The 19195-nt window shown below is 40.4% G+C and overlaps 1 protein-coding gene and 1 long non-coding RNA gene across 2 annotated transcripts; both read right to left on the bottom strand.

Moving 5' to 3' along the window:
- Nucleotides 1-1719: 1719 nt before the first annotated feature.
- LOC110870406 lies at nt 1720-2882 on the bottom strand. The gene is made up of 4 exons (XM_035976089.1): nt 2775-2882; nt 2295-2669; nt 2045-2209; nt 1720-1977 (listed from the first exon to the last, which is right to left on the bottom strand). The coding sequence occupies exons 1-4, from the start codon at nt 2880-2882 to the stop codon at nt 1840-1842; spliced, it is 786 nt and encodes a 261-aa protein (XP_035831982.1). The 3' UTR covers nt 1720-1839.
- Nucleotides 2883-3336: 454 nt separating this feature from the next.
- On the bottom strand, nt 3337-4060 carry LOC110870407. Its single transcript, XR_004864222.1, has 3 exons — nt 3814-4060; nt 3544-3738; nt 3337-3475 (listed from the first exon to the last, which is right to left on the bottom strand). It is a non-coding gene; the product is annotated as an uncharacterized LOC110870407 (long non-coding RNA).
- Between the last annotated feature and the right edge of the window lie 15135 nt (nt 4061-19195).

The raw sequence follows: 19195 nt of genomic DNA, 5'->3' as shown, positions 1-19195 counted from the left end.
GCCGTCAAAGAATTACGCAAATGCATGGACTGCCAGCGCCATGCACCAAAAACTTTGCGGCCAAAAAACAATCTGGTCCCCGTCACTACTGCATGGCCTTTTCAAAAATGGGCGATCGACGTAGTGGGACCATTCCCGGACGCACCAGGTGCAGTTAAATTTATCATAGTGGCAGTTGATTACTTCACAAAATGGGTAGAGGCGAAACCACTCGCTTCAACCACTGCTATGATAACAAGAAAGTTCATTTGGGAGCACATCATCTGCCGTTTCGGTTTACCAATGTACATTGTTACCGACAACGGCACCAACTTCGCTGCCGACGAATTCCAAAAATGGCTAGAAGAGCTGAACATCAAACACATATTCTCGTCAGTCGCACACCCGCAAGGGAACGGCCATGTCGAGAGTATAAATAAAGGCCTAGTCGACGGAATCAAAGCGCGATTGGGAACAGCCAGGCGTGGCTGGGTCGATGAACTCCCAAGCATCTTATGGGCTCACCGCACTAGCCCAAAAACAAGCAATGGGGAAACACCTTTCAGCCTCGTCTACGGGTCTGAAGCGGTGATACCCGCGGAAATGGGCCTCCCATCTCCTAGAATGTTGGCTATCGAAAAGCTAGACAACAACAGGGAACGTAGGATCAATTTGGACCTCCTAGAAGAAAGGCGCGAGAACGCCGCCATCAACGAGGCCAAATACAAATCCAAACTGGAAAAGTATTACAACGCGCGAGTCCGCGTTTGTACTTTCACTCCAGGGGACTACGTCCTACGTGACAACGAGGCATCTAATGCCGAGCGCCCAGGAAAACTTGCCCCCAAGTGGGAAGGACCCTACCTCATCAGCGAGGTCTTAGGGAAGGGCGCATACAGGTTACAAACACTAGAGGGCGAACCTATCGCCAGAACATGGAACGCACAACAGCTTAGACGCTGCTATATGTAAGCTATGTTCTTACACTCCCTATGTAACCTATCGGACCGCAGGTCATTTGCAAATAAATAAATAAGCAATTTTCTACATTATTGTTTGTTATTACTATTACAAATGCGTGTTCCACTTTGCGGTATCCCAAAAACAGATTGGCAAAATCTTCATTCATGATACCCATACAAAGTGGTAACCACACACAAATATTGTAATAGGCCAGCAAAAGACAAACAGACTTGCATGTTTTATCCGGCCGGATACACAAGTTTTTGTTAAACACAATCCCTGAGCCCCAAAAAGGCAAATAATAGAATTGACGCGGACTCATACGACAAAGGTATGGAGTACACTCGACCCCATTCACAAATGGGTAGAGTTCCGGTAATATAAGCTTTTACAAAGTTCACGCAATTCTAAAAACCCTCACACGGTAAATAACAGAATTGATGCATACCCATACAACAAAAGTATGGAGTATACTTGACCCCGTTCATAAATGGGTAAAGATTACGCATACACACGTTCAGACATGCAAGAATTAAAAACACTTGTACAAACTGAACAAAGAAACTTTATATTCAAAAAATTCAAGTATCTACATGATGCTTACGGAATTTACATAAAGTTCCTATTCTATACAAGAGGAATACAAAACAGGAGGCACACTAGCCAACCTAAACCCTATTTTGTACCGCTGGTCCCCGCGTCTCCTCCAACACCACCAGCGGGTTCTTCCTCTTCCACATCCGGATAAAGCATCCGCAAGCGGTCGACATAGTCCGCAACCTCCAAACACTCATCCAGCTCCCCTACACAGGCAAGGGGCGTGTCATAAAAGGAGGCTACGGCCGCTTTCAGACGACCCTCGGTATCCACATCACGGAACCCGGATGCCTGATCGGTTTAACCGCCTGCGGATAGTACATTGATGTGCCCAATGCAGCGGTTAAAACCAGCCTTGAAGCCAGCATCACGCGCACGTTCCTTAACCAGGTCCAAACCTGATGAGGTCTCAGGGGCATTCATGATAGCCTCGACAATCTGCAATAAAAAAAATCATGAGTCTTGAATGCTAACCCAAGCAAATGCAAAGGCAAGGGACACTTACACGCGCAATGCCGTGAGTCCGCAGCCACTCACGATCAGCTTCCAGCTGGTTAAAAGAGGACACCAAGACATCCTTGGCCTCAACGGCAGCGTCGGCTCGCTTCTCCGCATCAGACACGCGGGCAGTAAGGTCCGTAACCGCAACCGCCCGGGACTGAACCTCAGCCTGTTACAAGAACAGCAAATGGTTCACCCGATAAATATTTTCAAAACAATAAAGGAAATATCAAAACAAAGGTAACGAAACATACCTGAAGGCTGGAAACAACCTTATCCAAACGAATGCGCTCCGCATTCACCTCTTCCAGAGCCTTGGAAGAACGGCTCTCCTTCTCCACGGCCTCCTCAAGGGCCTTTGAGGCACGAGCCCCGGCTGCTTTGGCCTCTTCAAGCGCCTTCAGGGCCTCATCCTTTGCCTGCAGCGCTTTAGCTGCTGCGGCCTCAGCCGCAGTTTTTTCATTGCCCAAGGCAACATTTGCCGCCTTGGCTTTTGCTAGCTCCTGCCGAGTATGAAACAGAAGATTGTTCTGCTTAGCCCAAGATTCGTTCCACTTCTTGCGCTCGTTGGATGAAATTTCCTCCCAACGCTTACGCTCATCAGCAAGGAGTTTAGCAAGGGTACGCACCTGTTTCAGTTGCACCGTGGCAGCCCACTCAGAGGTCTGTTTCTGCTTCTCAAAAGCAGCTTTATCCTTCTCAAGCTGCTCCGCACCCGCACGAGCAGCCTCGACCAACTTCTCGGCTTCCGCCCGCATACAAGCAGCCTCCTCCTCGCGGCGGCCCAGCACCTTATAATCTTCCAAAATGGCATTAGCCACAATGGAAGACCCTACCAACATGGTCGAGAGCTGGTTTATACGCAGCTCCCGCGGTGCGGCACGAGCCCGATCAACTTCAAAGGGGGTCCCCAGACCACCCAAGATCTCCCTGCAGGCCGCAGGGTCGTTAGCAATATCATCCCCCTGTAATACAGTCCAGGGGGGTCGATGGTACAGCGTACTGCGATCCTGGGAGTAGGTGCGGTAGTAATACTCCAATTCAGACTCCCCAGGCTGAATTGGAGGCCCGTCATACCCCGCACCACCGGCCGACGAACTAGTACCCTTATCAACCGCAGACTTCTGCGGCCCAGCATCATGCTGCCGCGCTTCAGCGCCAGTCTTTTGCGGTTCAGCATCAGAATGTTGCTTCCCGGTAGCAGTGAACCGCAAACTCAAATCGTCTCCCTCATTGGGAGAGATCAGGTTGTTGGACGAGTCGACAGTATCAAATATCCGGGCCGCAGCATTCTCTGCGGTACCCTCCTTCTGCACGGTTGACTCGGGTACCACCTTGACGGGAGGTGTCGATGGCACCTCCGCTCCACCCGCATCCATGGCACGCGGAGGGGACTCCGGAGCATCGAAGATAGAAAAATCTTCATCTTGACGCTCTGCAAAAAAGTCAAAAAGCTATCAGAACTAGTTACACAACAGTTAAGACTAGATAGCCTACACTTACCAACGACAACCGCAGGTTTTTTCTGCGCCGGAGCAGACCTTTTGGTTACTAGCCTCCGACGTTTGGTTTCAACACCACCAGCAGCTTTCTGCTCTGGCCTCCTCTTCTCACCAATCACAGGGGGACCCGCAGCTGTCCCTCCCGCAGCCACCTCTTCTGCCTGCTTCTTCGCAGCACCAGAACGTGACTCCGCGGCTGTACTCAAACCCTCAAGGGTATCAGATACTATCACATAATCCTTGTGTCGACGAAAAGAGGAATGAGAGATACCTGCTGCCTGCGGCACCAGATGAGGCACAGTAGTGACCTCCTTTATCTTCTTTTGGCGAAAGCGCACGCCCTTCACAGTTTGCCTCTTAGGCACACCTTTCGCTTCAGGGTCCCCCAAGGCCCCAAGATCACCTGCATGGAATCAATACGTCAATAACACAACATGATCAACACAAGTAGCAAAGCTTCGATAGTATACCTTTGCCTACTGGCAACTCAACTGCCAGTGCAGCCGCAGTAGGCACCCGGAAGTTACTACGAATGATAGTGTTGTGATCCTGTTCACCATCCGCACAAACTACGGTCTCAACCGTACCCTCGAAATCCGGAGCAAACATCCTCCATGCGGGAGCATCTTCTGCTAGTAGACACAAAGGTCAGTAACACACGTAAGGATAAAGATCGTAAAGAAACAAAAAGTACGTACCACCGCTCTTTTCCCGCACCACGGGTTTCGAGTTCTTGCCCCTCCTCAACATCATACGCAACAGCCATAGTTGCGTATTGGTCAACTTCACAGACTCAATAGTCTGCAGTTGCGGGAACCATTGCACTGATTTCAAACTGGGCATCGCAATGGTCTCTGTTATGATCGTCTCGGTCACATTCCGAAACGTCATCTCCACAGCAAGGGCAGCAGACTTGATATAGAAGAACTTCTTCTTCCACATCGTCATCCCCTTAGGGGGAGTCATCAGCTTTGGGGTACCGTCTCGTAGACGGAAAGAAAAGAACCCCATGGACACTGTCATCTGATAAAACCGTCGGAAATCTCCAACGGTAGGCTCTATGCCAAGAGCACGGAAGGTAAACTCAAAATTACGAATCCGAATCATCCCAAGCGGACTCACTTGAGAAATGTGGACCTTGTACCACTCCAAGATATCCACAACAAACACCGTCAACGGTAATCGGAGGTTACAATCTCCGAAGAAATCGGACCACATGGTCACATAACCGGCCGGAGCGTCGGCACCAGTATCACCCTCTGATGGGTACCGAGCCCCATATTCCGAGGGCATTTGGACCTCAAGCATAAGGCGATCAAAGCTTTTTCTGGTCCACTTCAACGCCGGTAATCCACCACCGGCAGCCCCCTCTTCTTCTTCTTCGGCCACTAAAGGCTGTTCAGGGTTTTCACCCTCCACATTGTGTGGACTAGATGGTTCAGCCATCAAAAATATCAAAGAAACAGAAGATGGTGAACAGAAACACTAGAAACCTCACCGGAATTTCAGAAAAAATCGTCGGAGAAGACAGATGACAACTTTCTCTCAAACGGCAAATTTTTTGAATTTTCGACCAAGTGAGAGGAAACCACAAACGGTTTTCCCCTTATATACCCATCGCAATTAATGCGGAGGGAGAAAGCAAATCATCACGTTCAAAAAGAGCGTATCTTACAACAACACGTGTCGAGCGCCGTTTCAGCTGACGGTTATCACGCGCGCGTGGCCGCCCACGCGCCTGACAAAGAAGACGTTTACACTCCCTGCTACAGTGCATTTAATGCCTCGGGCAGTACAAATGTCCTTTCATTTCAGCACATGCAGAAACGTCTCACCAACTTCTACCAACTCACACGTGCGATCAAGCCACGTAGGCAAGAAAAAGCGACAACATTATCCAAAAAATCTAAGCGGCATGCGGTTTTTCTGGTTTACCGCACCATAACCCATACCGCATGTCGTTTTTTTATATACCCTAAAAAATAGGTAGAAATATATCTATCTATACTATAAAGGGATATATTACCTTTTCCGCATCACTCACGACCACACGTGAAATATGCGGAAGTGACACACATGAACCCATTCAGATGTGTCAGATGCTCAGAACCAGTGTTGTTCTTTGGACTGAACCGCATCTCAGGAACAGGCAAAGCGCATTGCCTTCCTTTTCTTCAAGCTTCAAATCCCTCCTGTCCGGTTCACAACCACAGAGGGTGCATGAACAACTTCTTCAGAAAAAAGAAGGAACGGAATCTACGCGCCCGCACATCAGCAGCCCTGACTCCTGAACCTTCAAGAGTTACATCCGTGCAACAAGCACACTTTGAGCGAATATGGGGCTGCAACATCGCAGACACCCATAAAGAGCTACAGACATAACCATAGCTTCCGCAGAGTGGTTGCTACGAAAGAGCAAAGCTCACTCCACATCACCGAACGAGGCTACCTCGTTATAAACTCGGTATTGGAGCGTGAAGGAAAGTGGCTCCAGAAAGAACGCAGATACGTGCTCTAAACAAGCACTTATCAAGCAGCAAGTGTCCGAACAGCGGTAACAAGTCTGCCTATGACTTTGTTTACCTGCCAACGGACCGCGGTAACAAGTCTGCTTAGGACTTTGCTTACCTACCAATGGATCGCATGGAATAAACAACGATGGGCATCCCCTTGCCTATGACCATGTTTATTTACCCATAGTTTAGATCCACATTGTTCGACCAAACAGGGCCAACAATGACGCAACGAAGTAACCGCAAAGAACGTACGGTTACTTGAGAGCTATCAAGACGAACATGAACACCCCACAAAAAAGGGATGGTCATCTCATCATAGGATGCTGAACATAGAACTTGAGCAAAGTTCTAACACAACATCCAAACCCTTCAAACCCGACCGCAAAGGTTGGTTTACAAGTTTTTCTTTTCTTCTTCGTGCACCATTCTGGCAAATGGTTCGAAGAAGAAACCACCTCCAAGAGGTTCGAAACATGTGCAAACCTTCGAACCACCATCCGCGGTAACAAGTCTGCTTAGGACTTTGCTTACCTACCAATGGATCGCATGGAATAAACAACGATGGGCATCCCCTTGCCTATGACCATGTTTATTTACCCATAGTTTAGATCCACATTGTTCGACCAAACAGGGCCAACAATGACGCAACGAAGTAACCGCAAAGAACGTACGGTTACTTGAGAGCTATCAAGACGAACATGAACACCCCACAAAAAAGGGATGGTCATCTCATCATAGGATGCTGAACATAGAACTTGAGCAAAGTTCTAACACAACATCCAAACCCTTCAAACCCGACCGCAAAGGTTGGTTTACAAGTTTTTCTTTTCTTCTTCGTGCACCATTCTGGCAAATGGTTCGAAGAAGAAACCACCTCCAAGAGGTTCGAAACATGTGCAAACCTTCGAACCACCATCCAAGAGGTTGGTTCGAAGTTTGTGCAGCATTACTATGAAGGTCCCTAACAGGCCTTCAACACAACAACAGGTGGCAACCCACCTGATGACATGCAACGGCTGAGAATTTCGCATCAAGCGAAACCCCTTCACCGGTACGGAAGAGGCATAGCCGGATTTTTTACCAGATCACCAGTTTGATCTGGCCTAAAATTTTCTCCAAACTGCCACACTACCTTCCTACACCATAAGTCCAGTACTCCTCCCACGTGCAACTTGCACAAGGTAGCAACACTAGACTGGGGGGACTTGAAGGGGTATGGTCCCAAAACGACCATTACCCGCATCAAACAAACCCCTACCAGTAAGCATACCGCACCCATGCGGTCACATCCTTCGAACCCATTCGGTTCGAAGATGAATAGCTTGACCCAAGTACGAAAGAAGATGAACATATCGATGCGGCTGGCACCGCATCATATGGCCATTTTCGTCACGACAAGGGAAGCGAGCAAATAGTCTCCACATACGATGATGCGGCCAACACCGCATCTCGCGTATTTCTTGATCACAAGTAGGAGACGCGGTAACCTCAGGCGTTACCGCATGCAGCGATGCGGCTCGCACCGCACCCTGCATATCCAACAAGTGGACTGACACGCCAGGCAAGTGGCTGACACCACGAGGCAAGTGGCGCCGGCGACAGTCCCCTGTCAGAGCTATTAAAGCAATGGGCTGACGTGGCGTAACCCCCACGGCCGGCGAGACTGACACACCTGCAACGGTGCAGCTCGTCGTCAGCCCATCCATCAATCTCCTCCTTCACTCCCCGGCTATAAATACCGACCCCAAACCAGGTTTGAGGTATCTCTTGACAACTCTCTCACTACTACTACTATCTTGCTTTGCTTCCCAAGCAAACTACTGATTCTCACGCCGGAGAGTGGTAATAAGGAGCACCCCCCACCCCATCCTCCTTGTTACGAGTCACGGCTTGTTTCCTTGTGCAGGAGATCATCCACCGGTGACCCAGCCAGCGATCTCCGAGAGGAAGGGATTAACCCTTCTTGACGAGACCAGTGTGTTAACCCTGCCCGGTTAACCATTGTTTCATCAGCGGCTAACGACGAATAGTTGAGATTATTAAAATCCAATATTTCTTTAAAAAAATAAAAACCTTAACTAGTTTCTCTTAAAAGAATTCACTATATTTAAAAAAAAACCTGGGTGAATAGTTCCTCTTAAGAAAATTAAAATATATTCAAAACACCTTATATAGATCAAAATCTTAACTAGTTTTGCTTTTAAATTTTGCCATTATAAAAAGACGATTTTAACGATTATACAAGTACAAACCTTAACTAGTTTCTCTTAAGAGAATTAAAATGTATTCAAAACACCTTCCATAAAGCAATTAAAATATATTCAAAACTAGGGCTGCAAACGAACCGAACAAACACGAACAAGACCTTGTTCGTGTTCGTTTGTTAAGAAATATATGTGTTCGTGAACCGTTCACGAACACTTATCGAACGAGATTCTATATTTGTGTTCGTTTGTTAAGGAAATGAACTTGTTCGTGTTCGTTTGTGTTTGTTTGCTAATTTTAGGCAACGAACAAAAACGAACCTTGACGAACACAAATGAGCACAAACTAATGTTCATAAACACAAATGGAAACAAACGAACACAAACAATCGTTCATGAACAAAATAGATAATACACCGAAACTTATTAGATATTTAATTTGTCGAAATTTTGAAGTATTTAAATAAATATAAAAACTAAAAAACACTAATGAACTATCGAACACAAACGAATATGTTACCGAACGTTCACGAACATAAACGAACGAACACGACCTCTGTTCATGTTTGTTCATTTAACTAAATGAACGAAATTTCTTGTTCGTGTTCGTTTGTTTAATAAATGAACGAACACAAACGAACTTCCCACCGAACGGTTCACAAACTGTTCGCCAAACGTTTGGTTCGTTTGCAGCCCTATTCAAAACACCTTACATAAAGCAAAATATTAACTAGTTTTATATTAAATTAGTTTTTGTCCTGTCCGTGTGCGGGGCATTATGCCAAATATTTCTCTCATAACATGTACGTCTGTGTTTCGTTTACCTGTATATACTACTCATAACACGGTCTCAAAAAAAATTACGTCGACTCAACCATTAAAACAAAACACTACCATACTTTTGCTAAAAAAAAACTAAAACGATGTATAGACTATAATTTTAAACTGGGGACAAAATTGTAATTTTTCACGAGAAATGAGCGTGTGCCAGGCAACCGCCTGACAGTCTGGCACGAATAAAAATTACACCAAGTCAACCAATTAAAACAAAAAACTACCATAGTTTTGTTAAAAAAACTATAACGATAGCATGACTGTAATTTTACACTGAGGGCAAAATCGTAATTTGACAGGAAAAAAACGAAAACGATGGCAAAACTGTAAATCCGACACTAAGGGCAAAATTGTAATTTGGCTGGGAGGAAAAAAAACAAAGCCGATAGCAAAACAATAAATTTAAACATGGCAAAATTACAATTTGGCTGAATCGACGGAGAATTGTGAGGCAGCCGCCTGACACTGAAGTATATATATATATATATATATATATATATATATATATATATATATATATATATATATATATATATAGGGTAAGGATAGTGTAAAAAGTGCTCAAAATGTGAGAAGTGTAAGAAGTGTATTATAACACTATATATAATACTATATAAGATCATATAAACACCGTATAACAATATGTAACACCATATAATACCATATAACACTATGTAACACTATATATCATTATATAACAAATATAACACTATACATCTATCATAGACATGCTATCAGACAACCTATAGTGTTATATTTGTTATATAATGATATATAGTGTTACATAGTGTTATATGGTATTATATGGTGTTACATATTGTTATACGGTGTTTATATGGTGTTATATAGTATTATATATAGTGTTATAATACACTTCTCACACTTCTTACACTTTGAGCACTTTTTACAGGATCCTCTACCTATATATATATATATATATATATATATATATATATATATATATATATATATATATATTTTGCCATTAAAAAAAAGCAATTTTAAAGATTATACAAGTAAATTGAAGATTTTATAATGACGTGTCCATAATTTTCATCGTACGGTATTGATATGACACTGAAAACACTTAACAAGATTGCCCAATGTAAAAACTTTTATAAAGTTTTTTATTTTCTTTAGTGAAAAAACATCTGTTTGCTACCCAAAATAAAATTCATACTAAAGTACACTACTTTCACATATAGTTTGACCATTTACTTGGTAAATAATTTATTTTAAAAGGGTAATTTTGTGGGATTTTTTTTATAGATTTACTAGTTAATGATGTACCTTGCATACTTTTTAATTAAGAGTGTTAAAAAATGTTAATTAAGAGCGGTTAGTTAAGGGTTTTTTAAACAGTGAAAATCAACTTTCATTCGTAATAAAACTGACCTAGCAAGGTGCTACGAGCGGATGATTCATACAAATACAACAAAACTTTACTGCCTTATAATGAAAGTAAACTACAATTTGAAGGCACACAAGTTTTCCCACTCAAGTTCTTTCAATTTTGACAAGTTTTAACACAAATGTATGTTGTGGCTTTTATATCATCGGTTAGCTTTCCGATGCACACCTGTATGGCTGAAAAAATCAGGTTGTTACGTGCTCGCCAAATCCCTAGCAAACCGTCAGTATGATCGCTTGCACCACTTTAGCTCTAGTTTTATCCAGTTTTGTGTGGTTATGATAATCGAGGAGGTCTCTTACCGAGAAAGCAAATATACTTTGAATGTTGCACCAATTTGCGAGCCACTGCCATATATGGGTTGCAGTATAGCAAGCAGATATAAGGTGCTCCATTGACTCGTCTCCTTTTCCACATAACTTACATTCAACAGGTCCAAAATTAATATTCCTCTTTGAGAGGGTTGTTAATGTAGGAAGTCGCTCCATTTCTACTCCCCCTCCCCATAACAAAAAATATTGACATTCATTGGTACTCAACTGCATCACTCCATTATATAGTTATTTGATGGTTGTGATTTACTAAGAGTCTTCCTAACGGATTTGACTAAAAAGACTCCATCCTGATCTAGACCCCAACTCCATTTGTCACTTTCTTTTATGGGCTTGAAATTGTTAAGGAGACTAAGGCATTCATCCAATTCACTTGCCTCTTGATGCTTAGTCAGGTCGTGGGACCACCTCCAATGCCAAGTATTTAACCTATTTGCACTGAGTAACAGTAAAAAAACAACAGTAAAAAACAGCATAGTCTTTGACTACTTCTAATTGAAACAATGCTAGGAATAATACTTTGAGTGGGGCATTAGCGTTCCGAGTGTCAAGCCAATATCGGATTGATCAGCCATTACTAATAACTCCTTTTATCAGATTGGGACAACAAATACTTGAAATTTCAAGCTCCGTGCCCGTTTTTACTATAGTACTCCAGGTTCCCGGGGTTGATGTTTTTAATGGGAGGAAGCCATAGTGTCTGTGAGAGGCCTAGAACCACCAGCCAAAGTGGTTAGTTAAGAGTGTTAGAGAATTAATTAGAGTAGTTAGTTAAGAGTGTTAACAATGGTTAGTTAAGAGTGCTAAACAATGGTTAGTTAAGAGTGTTAGAGAGTTATTAGTTGAGATGTTTATCGTATGAATTTGGAAGGAAAAACTTAAATTTAGAGGAAGAGACACATGTTGCATATATAAAATATGAGGGTATTTTGGTCTTTTCACTTAATTTCAAACGGTGGGACTCAGACTGTAAGAAAATGCAACCACGGGAACTTAGATGGTAAGATCTTGGCTTTAAGGGCTTAACCTGTAATTTCATGTAAACCACAGGGACGCAAATTGTACTTTATTCTAAAGAGAGTAACCATGAATAATATTTTGTTTCTATTTGTCCACATGACAATCTACTATTTGGGTCACTTTATTTCTATTTATTTTTTGTTTCTAATTAAAGTGAAAAACTTCTCTCTCATGCTCTCTATGACTTGTGGGACCACCACCACCACACCTCTTTTCTTCTCCGACCAAACCCCTCTGTGGTAAATCTTCTCTTCACACTCACACTCACACTCACACTCACACTCACACTCACACTTACACCAACATATAAGTGAACAGTAATGAGAGTTTGAGTCGATCCAAGTACCGTCAACGTTCGTGTGGGTTTTGTCATATAAATAGAAAAAGAAGAACAAGGGTTTGAGTTACAAACCTTCAAGATCCAACATTACCTTTCTCGTGTATTAAAACAGTTTCTGGCAACTCACCATTTCTCGGTTTTCCAGCCACTCACCATTTTTCGGAAGTTCAAATTTTGCAGACCAACCATACCCATAATAAAGTTTGGTGTTTGTTTGCCCATTAAAAATACCTAAAGCCCAGTTTTTTTGATCCTTACGATGGTTTTATGGTTTTATGTACATTGTATAGCTACAATGTTGTTATAGTTTCTTGTTGTCATGTGTTGCGTTTTCAGCAGGAAAAGGGTTTTGACCACAATAAGTTGTGGTATCCATGCAATACTGTTCATGTCCTCATTTAAATTTGTTTGCACTTTTTTTTTCATTCTTCTTCCCTCCCTCTTTCTCTTTAGCCTCTCACTCTTCTTTGTTTCTTCATTATTTTTGTAGGATCGAGTTGTCGACCTAATGAGTCCATCAGAAGTGTTCTCAGACAGAATCAGAGGCGGAATTCATTGATTCGGTCTTCGTTTAGCTTGGATTCACTATTAACTGTCTATTTTATTGAAAACACAAGGTTTACAACTCAGTAGACACTTCGGCAGCACTTCGGCTCACCGGGACTAATTTCGTACGGAATGACAAGACCTAGCACCTATTTATAGACAAGTAATTTCGCATGAACATGTCTCATGCGGAATTATAGGTTTACACGAAATTAGAATACAAACGATATTAACACTTTCATGCGGAATTAGGTGGTTAATTTCGTGCGGAATTACTCTTGGTAATTCCGTGCGGAATTAGCTTTAACCCTAATTTCAACATTTTCTCGTACAACGTTCCATGGTCTGTCAGTTCTGATCTAAGACTCGAACGAAGATGAAGTCGACAGACAACTGCACTAACAGACTCCCCCTTAAATGTTGATGGAATCTTCAGTGAGAGTCTTCAACATGACGACTCTTCAATCTTGATCGGTCTACTTGAATGATGTTCCAGGATCTCTCTTTGGCTCTAACCTCGTCAGACTCCCCTCTCATCAAGCTGAGATCTCCGTCTGGAATTAGCTATCGCCTTGAGATTGCATCCTGGTTTTACCTCTGTTTAAGCTCACTACAAGTTCTGCAAGGCTCTTCGTAGCAACAGGATCAGAAACCTATCTTCTTCAATATCTCCTGCACACATTTTCTTACCAAAACATAAGTTTTTACTTAAATCAATAAGAAAAACTTACTGGTAGAAACCATTCAAACATAATAGTTACATCAAGTTCAAATCAATGACCTTGATTAACTAATCTTAACTTCCTTTTTAAATCATAATTGTTCAATTCAGCACACACACTCCCAAACCAGTTCATCTTGATTAGCACTTGGAATTTTGAAAATCAGCTCATCAACATCATTCGTCGAAAATCTTTTTGGATTTTTCAATTTTATGAAAGCTATAAAGAAATATTTACAGACACTATTTTTGTGAGTTTGTGTTAGGGAATCATATCAGCTATTGACAAGTTACAAGTACCGTTAAGCTTTTGATTTCATATTCAGAATTAAACAATTCGCTTAGATTGCTGATATACTGATCCTCTTAAATTTTCACACACATTTCAATCTGTCCAGGATACGCATTTAGTGTTTTAAGATCTTAACTTATACGTGTGTACCATCTCATAATATACTCCCGTATCCAGACAACTATATTCAGTCTTACAGGTGAGTGCACACTAATGATGTCTGTAAAGGGGTAGATGCGAAACCGTGAGAGCTCAGGTCAGAACTTCTGTTCAGCAGAGAGATGACGGCTCGACTTTTAGGTGGGTCCCCTTTAGGAGATCTTTTATTTCAACAGCACATGATTAACATTTTTCAATGTGTCATCATTTTTGTACTGAGGGCTGGCTTTAAAGATTAAAGAAATTGCAAAGCATTATACGAGGACTAGGCTATTGCTTCCGCAAAATCAGAAGTCCTGGTATAATATCCCAGATATCATCACGTACAAAGACCTAGTATGTCAGAAATAGCATCTTTCAAACAAGATTTCAGGGGTTACCTATATATCCGAGAGATGTTCCCCACGAAATAAGCAAGTTTATACTTTATGTTTATATCCCGATCAAATTTACTAAATGTGCAAAAATCTATCAGCACATCATCAGCGAGATTGCTTAATACTTTAAGACTTCACATTTCTCTAGCATACCATAACTGTCTAGCTGATGTACTATCATCTTCCCTTTTTACACCAAAACTCATTTTTGATTTTTCAATATTTTTGGCATTTTCAAATTTTCTAATTTTTTTTTAAAAATTTACTCCCCCTAAAATCAAAATATATTTCAATTTTGATTTTCTGGGAAAATTTGAAAACTGTACAAATAAAATGACAAACTGATATCGAATTACTTCAATTCTCCATTCACCCGACATAAACAATCAGAACTCCCCCTCACAACAAACTATTTTCCCATTATGATTTCAAAACACTTAAGTTTGTTTTAATCAAAATGGTTTTTCCGGAAAACTTAGTTTTGTTGTTTTTACCACATGTAAGCTGGGGTTCAATTCATCATTTTGTTCTTCTTCCACCCATTTTTCTCAATATAATCACTTATATGAAAGAAAAAATCAAGTACAACTTAATGTCCCTGATTAATCTTTGAAAGTCGAAATATCACCGAAGAGAATTTCTCAAGAAATATGCCGATTCATGTTCCACGCTTACCAACCTGGGAACTCCGGCAAGTCAGGTTTTTCATTTAAACAATTTCACCCAAGCCTAACGGTCCTTGGGTGTTTTTGAAATTCCTTTTTACAATGATGGAAAATTTTCATCATTCATTGTCAAACCGGAATCATCACTTTTTACCTCAACCAATGGCTCTTCTGGCTTTAACGAACCAGATTCATTGCCTGAACGTGGTTCCTTTGACTTTGACGAATCAAGATCATTGCCAACAACTGGCTCCTTTGTTTCAGGAGAAACAAATTCATCACTAGCAACTTTCTTTTACTTTCCTTTCTCTTCTGTCCTCAGATTTGTATCTGATGAATTTGTTTTGCTTAATTTGTCATTCTTTAGAGAGCAAGACGATTTATCAGAACTTTTATCTGATTTTCCTGTTGTATCCGAGGACAAGATCCTTTCGAGATACTCTTGTGCTTTCTTCCTCTTTTTTCTCAGTCTGTCTTTCTGCCCTTGTGAAAGCTTCACTTTCTTTTCTGGAACTTTTAGTTCGTTGGGCTTTTCTTTGACTTTGACTGATTTCTTTGTCATTTTCTAAGATTCAGCCCTCGATCTTCCCTTTGATCTCATTGGGCAATCTCTGGCAATGTGACCTATGATATGGTAGTTATAGCATCTCCTCATCTCATAACTCCAACTCTGACAATTAACAGCAATGTGTCCTCTCACACCACAAGTGTAACACACTCTGTTATCGTACCAATCACCATTTTCAGTTCAAACATTCAGATCATAGCACTATTTGGCTTGGTGATAAACATTCCTTCTCTTGAATTCTGAATTTGGCTTTTGAGCATTGTGGTCAAACCTGCACCACTTAATACCAACTGTTTTTGAGTTTTGATTTTTCAATTTTTGTGATTTTTGATCGCGATTGGATGATTGATCTGATGAACTTTTACTCTCTTTTTGAACATTTTTCACTTTTTGTTTTGATTCTGCATTCTTCTTAAAAGGTTTCTGTTTTGAGCATTCACCTTTTTTTCAGTCGATTGCAAAACAGTTTTCTGAAACTTTTCTTTTAATTTCAAAAATAATTTCTTTTTCTCAATTTTTTCATTTTCATCATCAGATTTCTCGTCGCAATCTTCAACTATGACTTTATCATAGTTTGTGACATTGTCACTTATTGGAACAGAATTGATCGGTTTTGGACAAGGATGATTCAGAAATTCTAACGAGGTCACAAAACCTTTCAATTTCTTTTCAAGCTCATCAATTTTAATTCTTGAATTCTCAGCTTCATTTTCAAGCTGAGATATTCTCTCAAGATGAGACTTGATTGTTTTTTCATTTTCAATTCTATTGTTTTCAAGAACAGATTTTTCATTTTCTAAAACTTTTATCTGTTCTTGAAATTTTGTTTCATTTACTTTCAAATTTTTGTTTTCAAGCTTTATCCAGAAATCTTCATTTTCTGAAGATTTCATTTTGCTTTCAAATTCCTTTTCTTTTTCTTTCAAAACTTTGTTTTCTAATGTCAAACTGTTCAAATTACTTAACAGTTTGACATTTTCAGATTTTAGCTTCTCACAGTTTTCCTGCATTTCAAGAATCTGTTTATCATCAGATTTCTTCTCATCTTTCAAATTTTTGATTTCCAATGCCAAACTTTCTGCATCCGTCAAGAGTTTGGCATTGTATGATTAAGATTTTTCACAGTTTAAGCATTTCCCAGGAATCAGTTTATCATCTGCTTCATCCTCAATTTTCAAAGCTGAAATCTCTTTAGTCTGTTCCTCTCCCACTTGAACACCTTTATTCTTGCTCCTTTTTAATATTGATTTTCCATCTTGACTTTTCTTATTCACAGCATTGTTCTCCATTTGTTCTTCAAGCTTCTTAATGAATTGACGAATTGCCAATCCATAGTATTCTCCTGTTCTTTTTAAACTCAAAAGATAGTCATCCCATTCTTTTTGAGGTAAGGCATTGGCTAATTTCTCAACCCATTCATTTGGACTTTTGGTTATACCTTTCTCAGACATTGAATGAACAAGATGGCTATATCTCTCAATGATACTCCTTGTACTTTCACCCGGACAATTTGAAAACGAGTTAAACTCTTTTATTAATAAAAGTGTTTTACTTTCCATATTAAAGAAATTTATATCAATGATTCGGAAACACGTTTATCAAGACAGTCCCTTTCAAACGAAATTACCTACAAGACATTTTCAAACGGAATTAATACTCAAACGAAATTAGACAGTTCAAATGAAATTACCTGATTTTGTTTGAATTGAACATATTTTTAAACGGAATAACTAATTCCGTATGAAATTAGATTCAGTTTCAAACGAAATTAACTTCACACCTTAATTCCGTGCGGAATTAGACAACAAACTCAAACGGAATTAGTTTCTGATTGCAATTTCGTGCGGAATTAACTAAACTTTCAAACGAGATTATCCAAATGGGTTAATTCCGTGCGAGATTAAGGCGTAATTCCACGCGGAATTTAAGCTGATGTCATCATGTTCGAACAAAATTTCAAGCGGAATTACAAATTTTATCAGTTTTAGATTGAATTAAGGTCCAATTTTTTTCAAGGCTTTGTTAAAACAGTGTTTTGCATAAAATATGTGAAAACCAGTCCATTTCAACCGTTAAATCTTGATAAATTTGTAAAAGAAGGTGTAGAAGTCAGAATTTTCCAACGAAAACGAGCTAAACGGTAAGAACTCTTCCTCCTGAGCTCTGATACCACATGTAGGATCAAGTTGTCGACCTAATGAGTCGATCAGAAGGGTTCTCAGACAGAATCAGAGGCGGAATTCATTGATTCGGTCTTCGTTTAGCTTGGATTCACTATTAACTGTCTATTTTATTGAAAACACAAGGTTTACAACTCAGTAGACACTTCGGCAGCACTTCGGCTCACCGAGACTAATTTCATACGGAATGACAAGACCTAGCACCTATTTATAGACAAGTAATTTCGCATGAACATGTCTCATGCGGAATTACAGGTTCACACGAAATTAGAATACAAACGATATTAACACTTTCATGCGGAATTAGGTGGTTAATTTCATGCGGAATTACTCTTGGTAATTCCGTGCGGAATTAGCTTTAACCCTAATTTCAACATTTTCTCGTACAACGTGCCATGGTCTGTCAGTTCTGATCTAAGACTCGAACGAAGATGAAGTCGACAGACAACTGCACTAACAATTTTCTTAGCTTCCTCTTTTTTCATTTTCCATGCTCTCTTCATTCTCTACGTCCATCATTGCAAACATGGAACATTATATTGTTTACTTTGTTTTCTTTCTCTCAATTTTTTCCTTTGGACGCACGCATCTTCCATAATGGTAGACCTATAATTTGTTTTTCATCGAGGACAATCAAGGGGCTTAACCAAATTTTAATGAGTGCGATTAGGATTTTTGCCTAAGAATGACACTATAGTGGGTACGCCACTATTCTTTCGTGTAGTCATATGCTATGAGCATGCACATACTCAACCTATGAATCACCTAAAACGACTATTCCATGTTTTCCTTCACATCGTATACCGTCTCTGTTATAGTTGTGTTTTCAAGCATGCTTCCACCTTAACCATGCAAGGTAGCATAACAATATCAAAGTAGTATATTATGTGACAATAATGAAAGAAGTATAAGATGATTACGATGAGATGAATGCAAAAGGCACATACGAGGTGGGATGTATGGAGTGCATCGCCTTGTAAATAAATCCTAATTATAGACCTAATGAAAAGACTTGAAGGGTTGAGATGAATTTTGATATATACTTAGAAAATTTTAGTATGTGTTAAAGTTGGTGATTTAGTGGTGGGGCGTTTATTAACTTAAGCTCTAGTTTGTGTAAGTAGTTCATAAGCGATGACCTTTAGAATAGTTAGTCTGTAACACATCTTAGATTGGTCTTCATACATGTAACACCCCAATTTTTATATTTCCTAATTTTATTTAAAAGAATACTTTACATTAGTGATTTTAATTAAAGGATGGGCTAATTAGGAAAAAAAAAGGATTAAGCCTAAAAGAGAAACCCACAAGGCAACCTAGGCCTTTTTCCATGTGATATAAAAGAGTTTTGGAAACCCTAAGGCTCTACTAACCATCTCCATAACAGAAAATCTAGATAGAGAGTAAAGGGTCTTGAGCCAAGATCAAGTTTGAGCTAAGGATTTAACAAGAGGATCATTATCCCACGCTTCTAAGCTCGAAGGAATG

The sequence above is a fragment of the Helianthus annuus genome, chromosome 8 (assembly GCF_002127325.2).
Source record: "Helianthus annuus cultivar XRQ/B chromosome 8, HanXRQr2.0-SUNRISE, whole genome shotgun sequence".
Classification (NCBI taxonomy): Eukaryota; Viridiplantae; Streptophyta; class Magnoliopsida; order Asterales; family Asteraceae; genus Helianthus; species Helianthus annuus.
The sequence above is the reverse complement of the archived record's forward strand: the minus strand, read 5'-3'. Positions and strand labels throughout refer to the sequence as shown.

Coding starts and splice junctions, on each gene's coding strand:
- LOC110870406 (XM_035976089.1), bottom strand. CDS start 2,882: ATGTTGGTAGGGTCTTCCATTGTGGCTAATGCCATTTTGGAAGATTAT. Junction 2,210..2,294: donor AGGTTGTTTCCAGCCTTCAG/GTATGTTTCGTT, acceptor TTCTTGTAACAG/GCTGAGGTTCAGTCCCGGGC. Junction 1,978..2,044: donor GGACTCACGGCATTGCGCGT/GTAAGTGTCCCT, acceptor TTTTTATTGCAG/ATTGTCGAGGCTATCATGAA.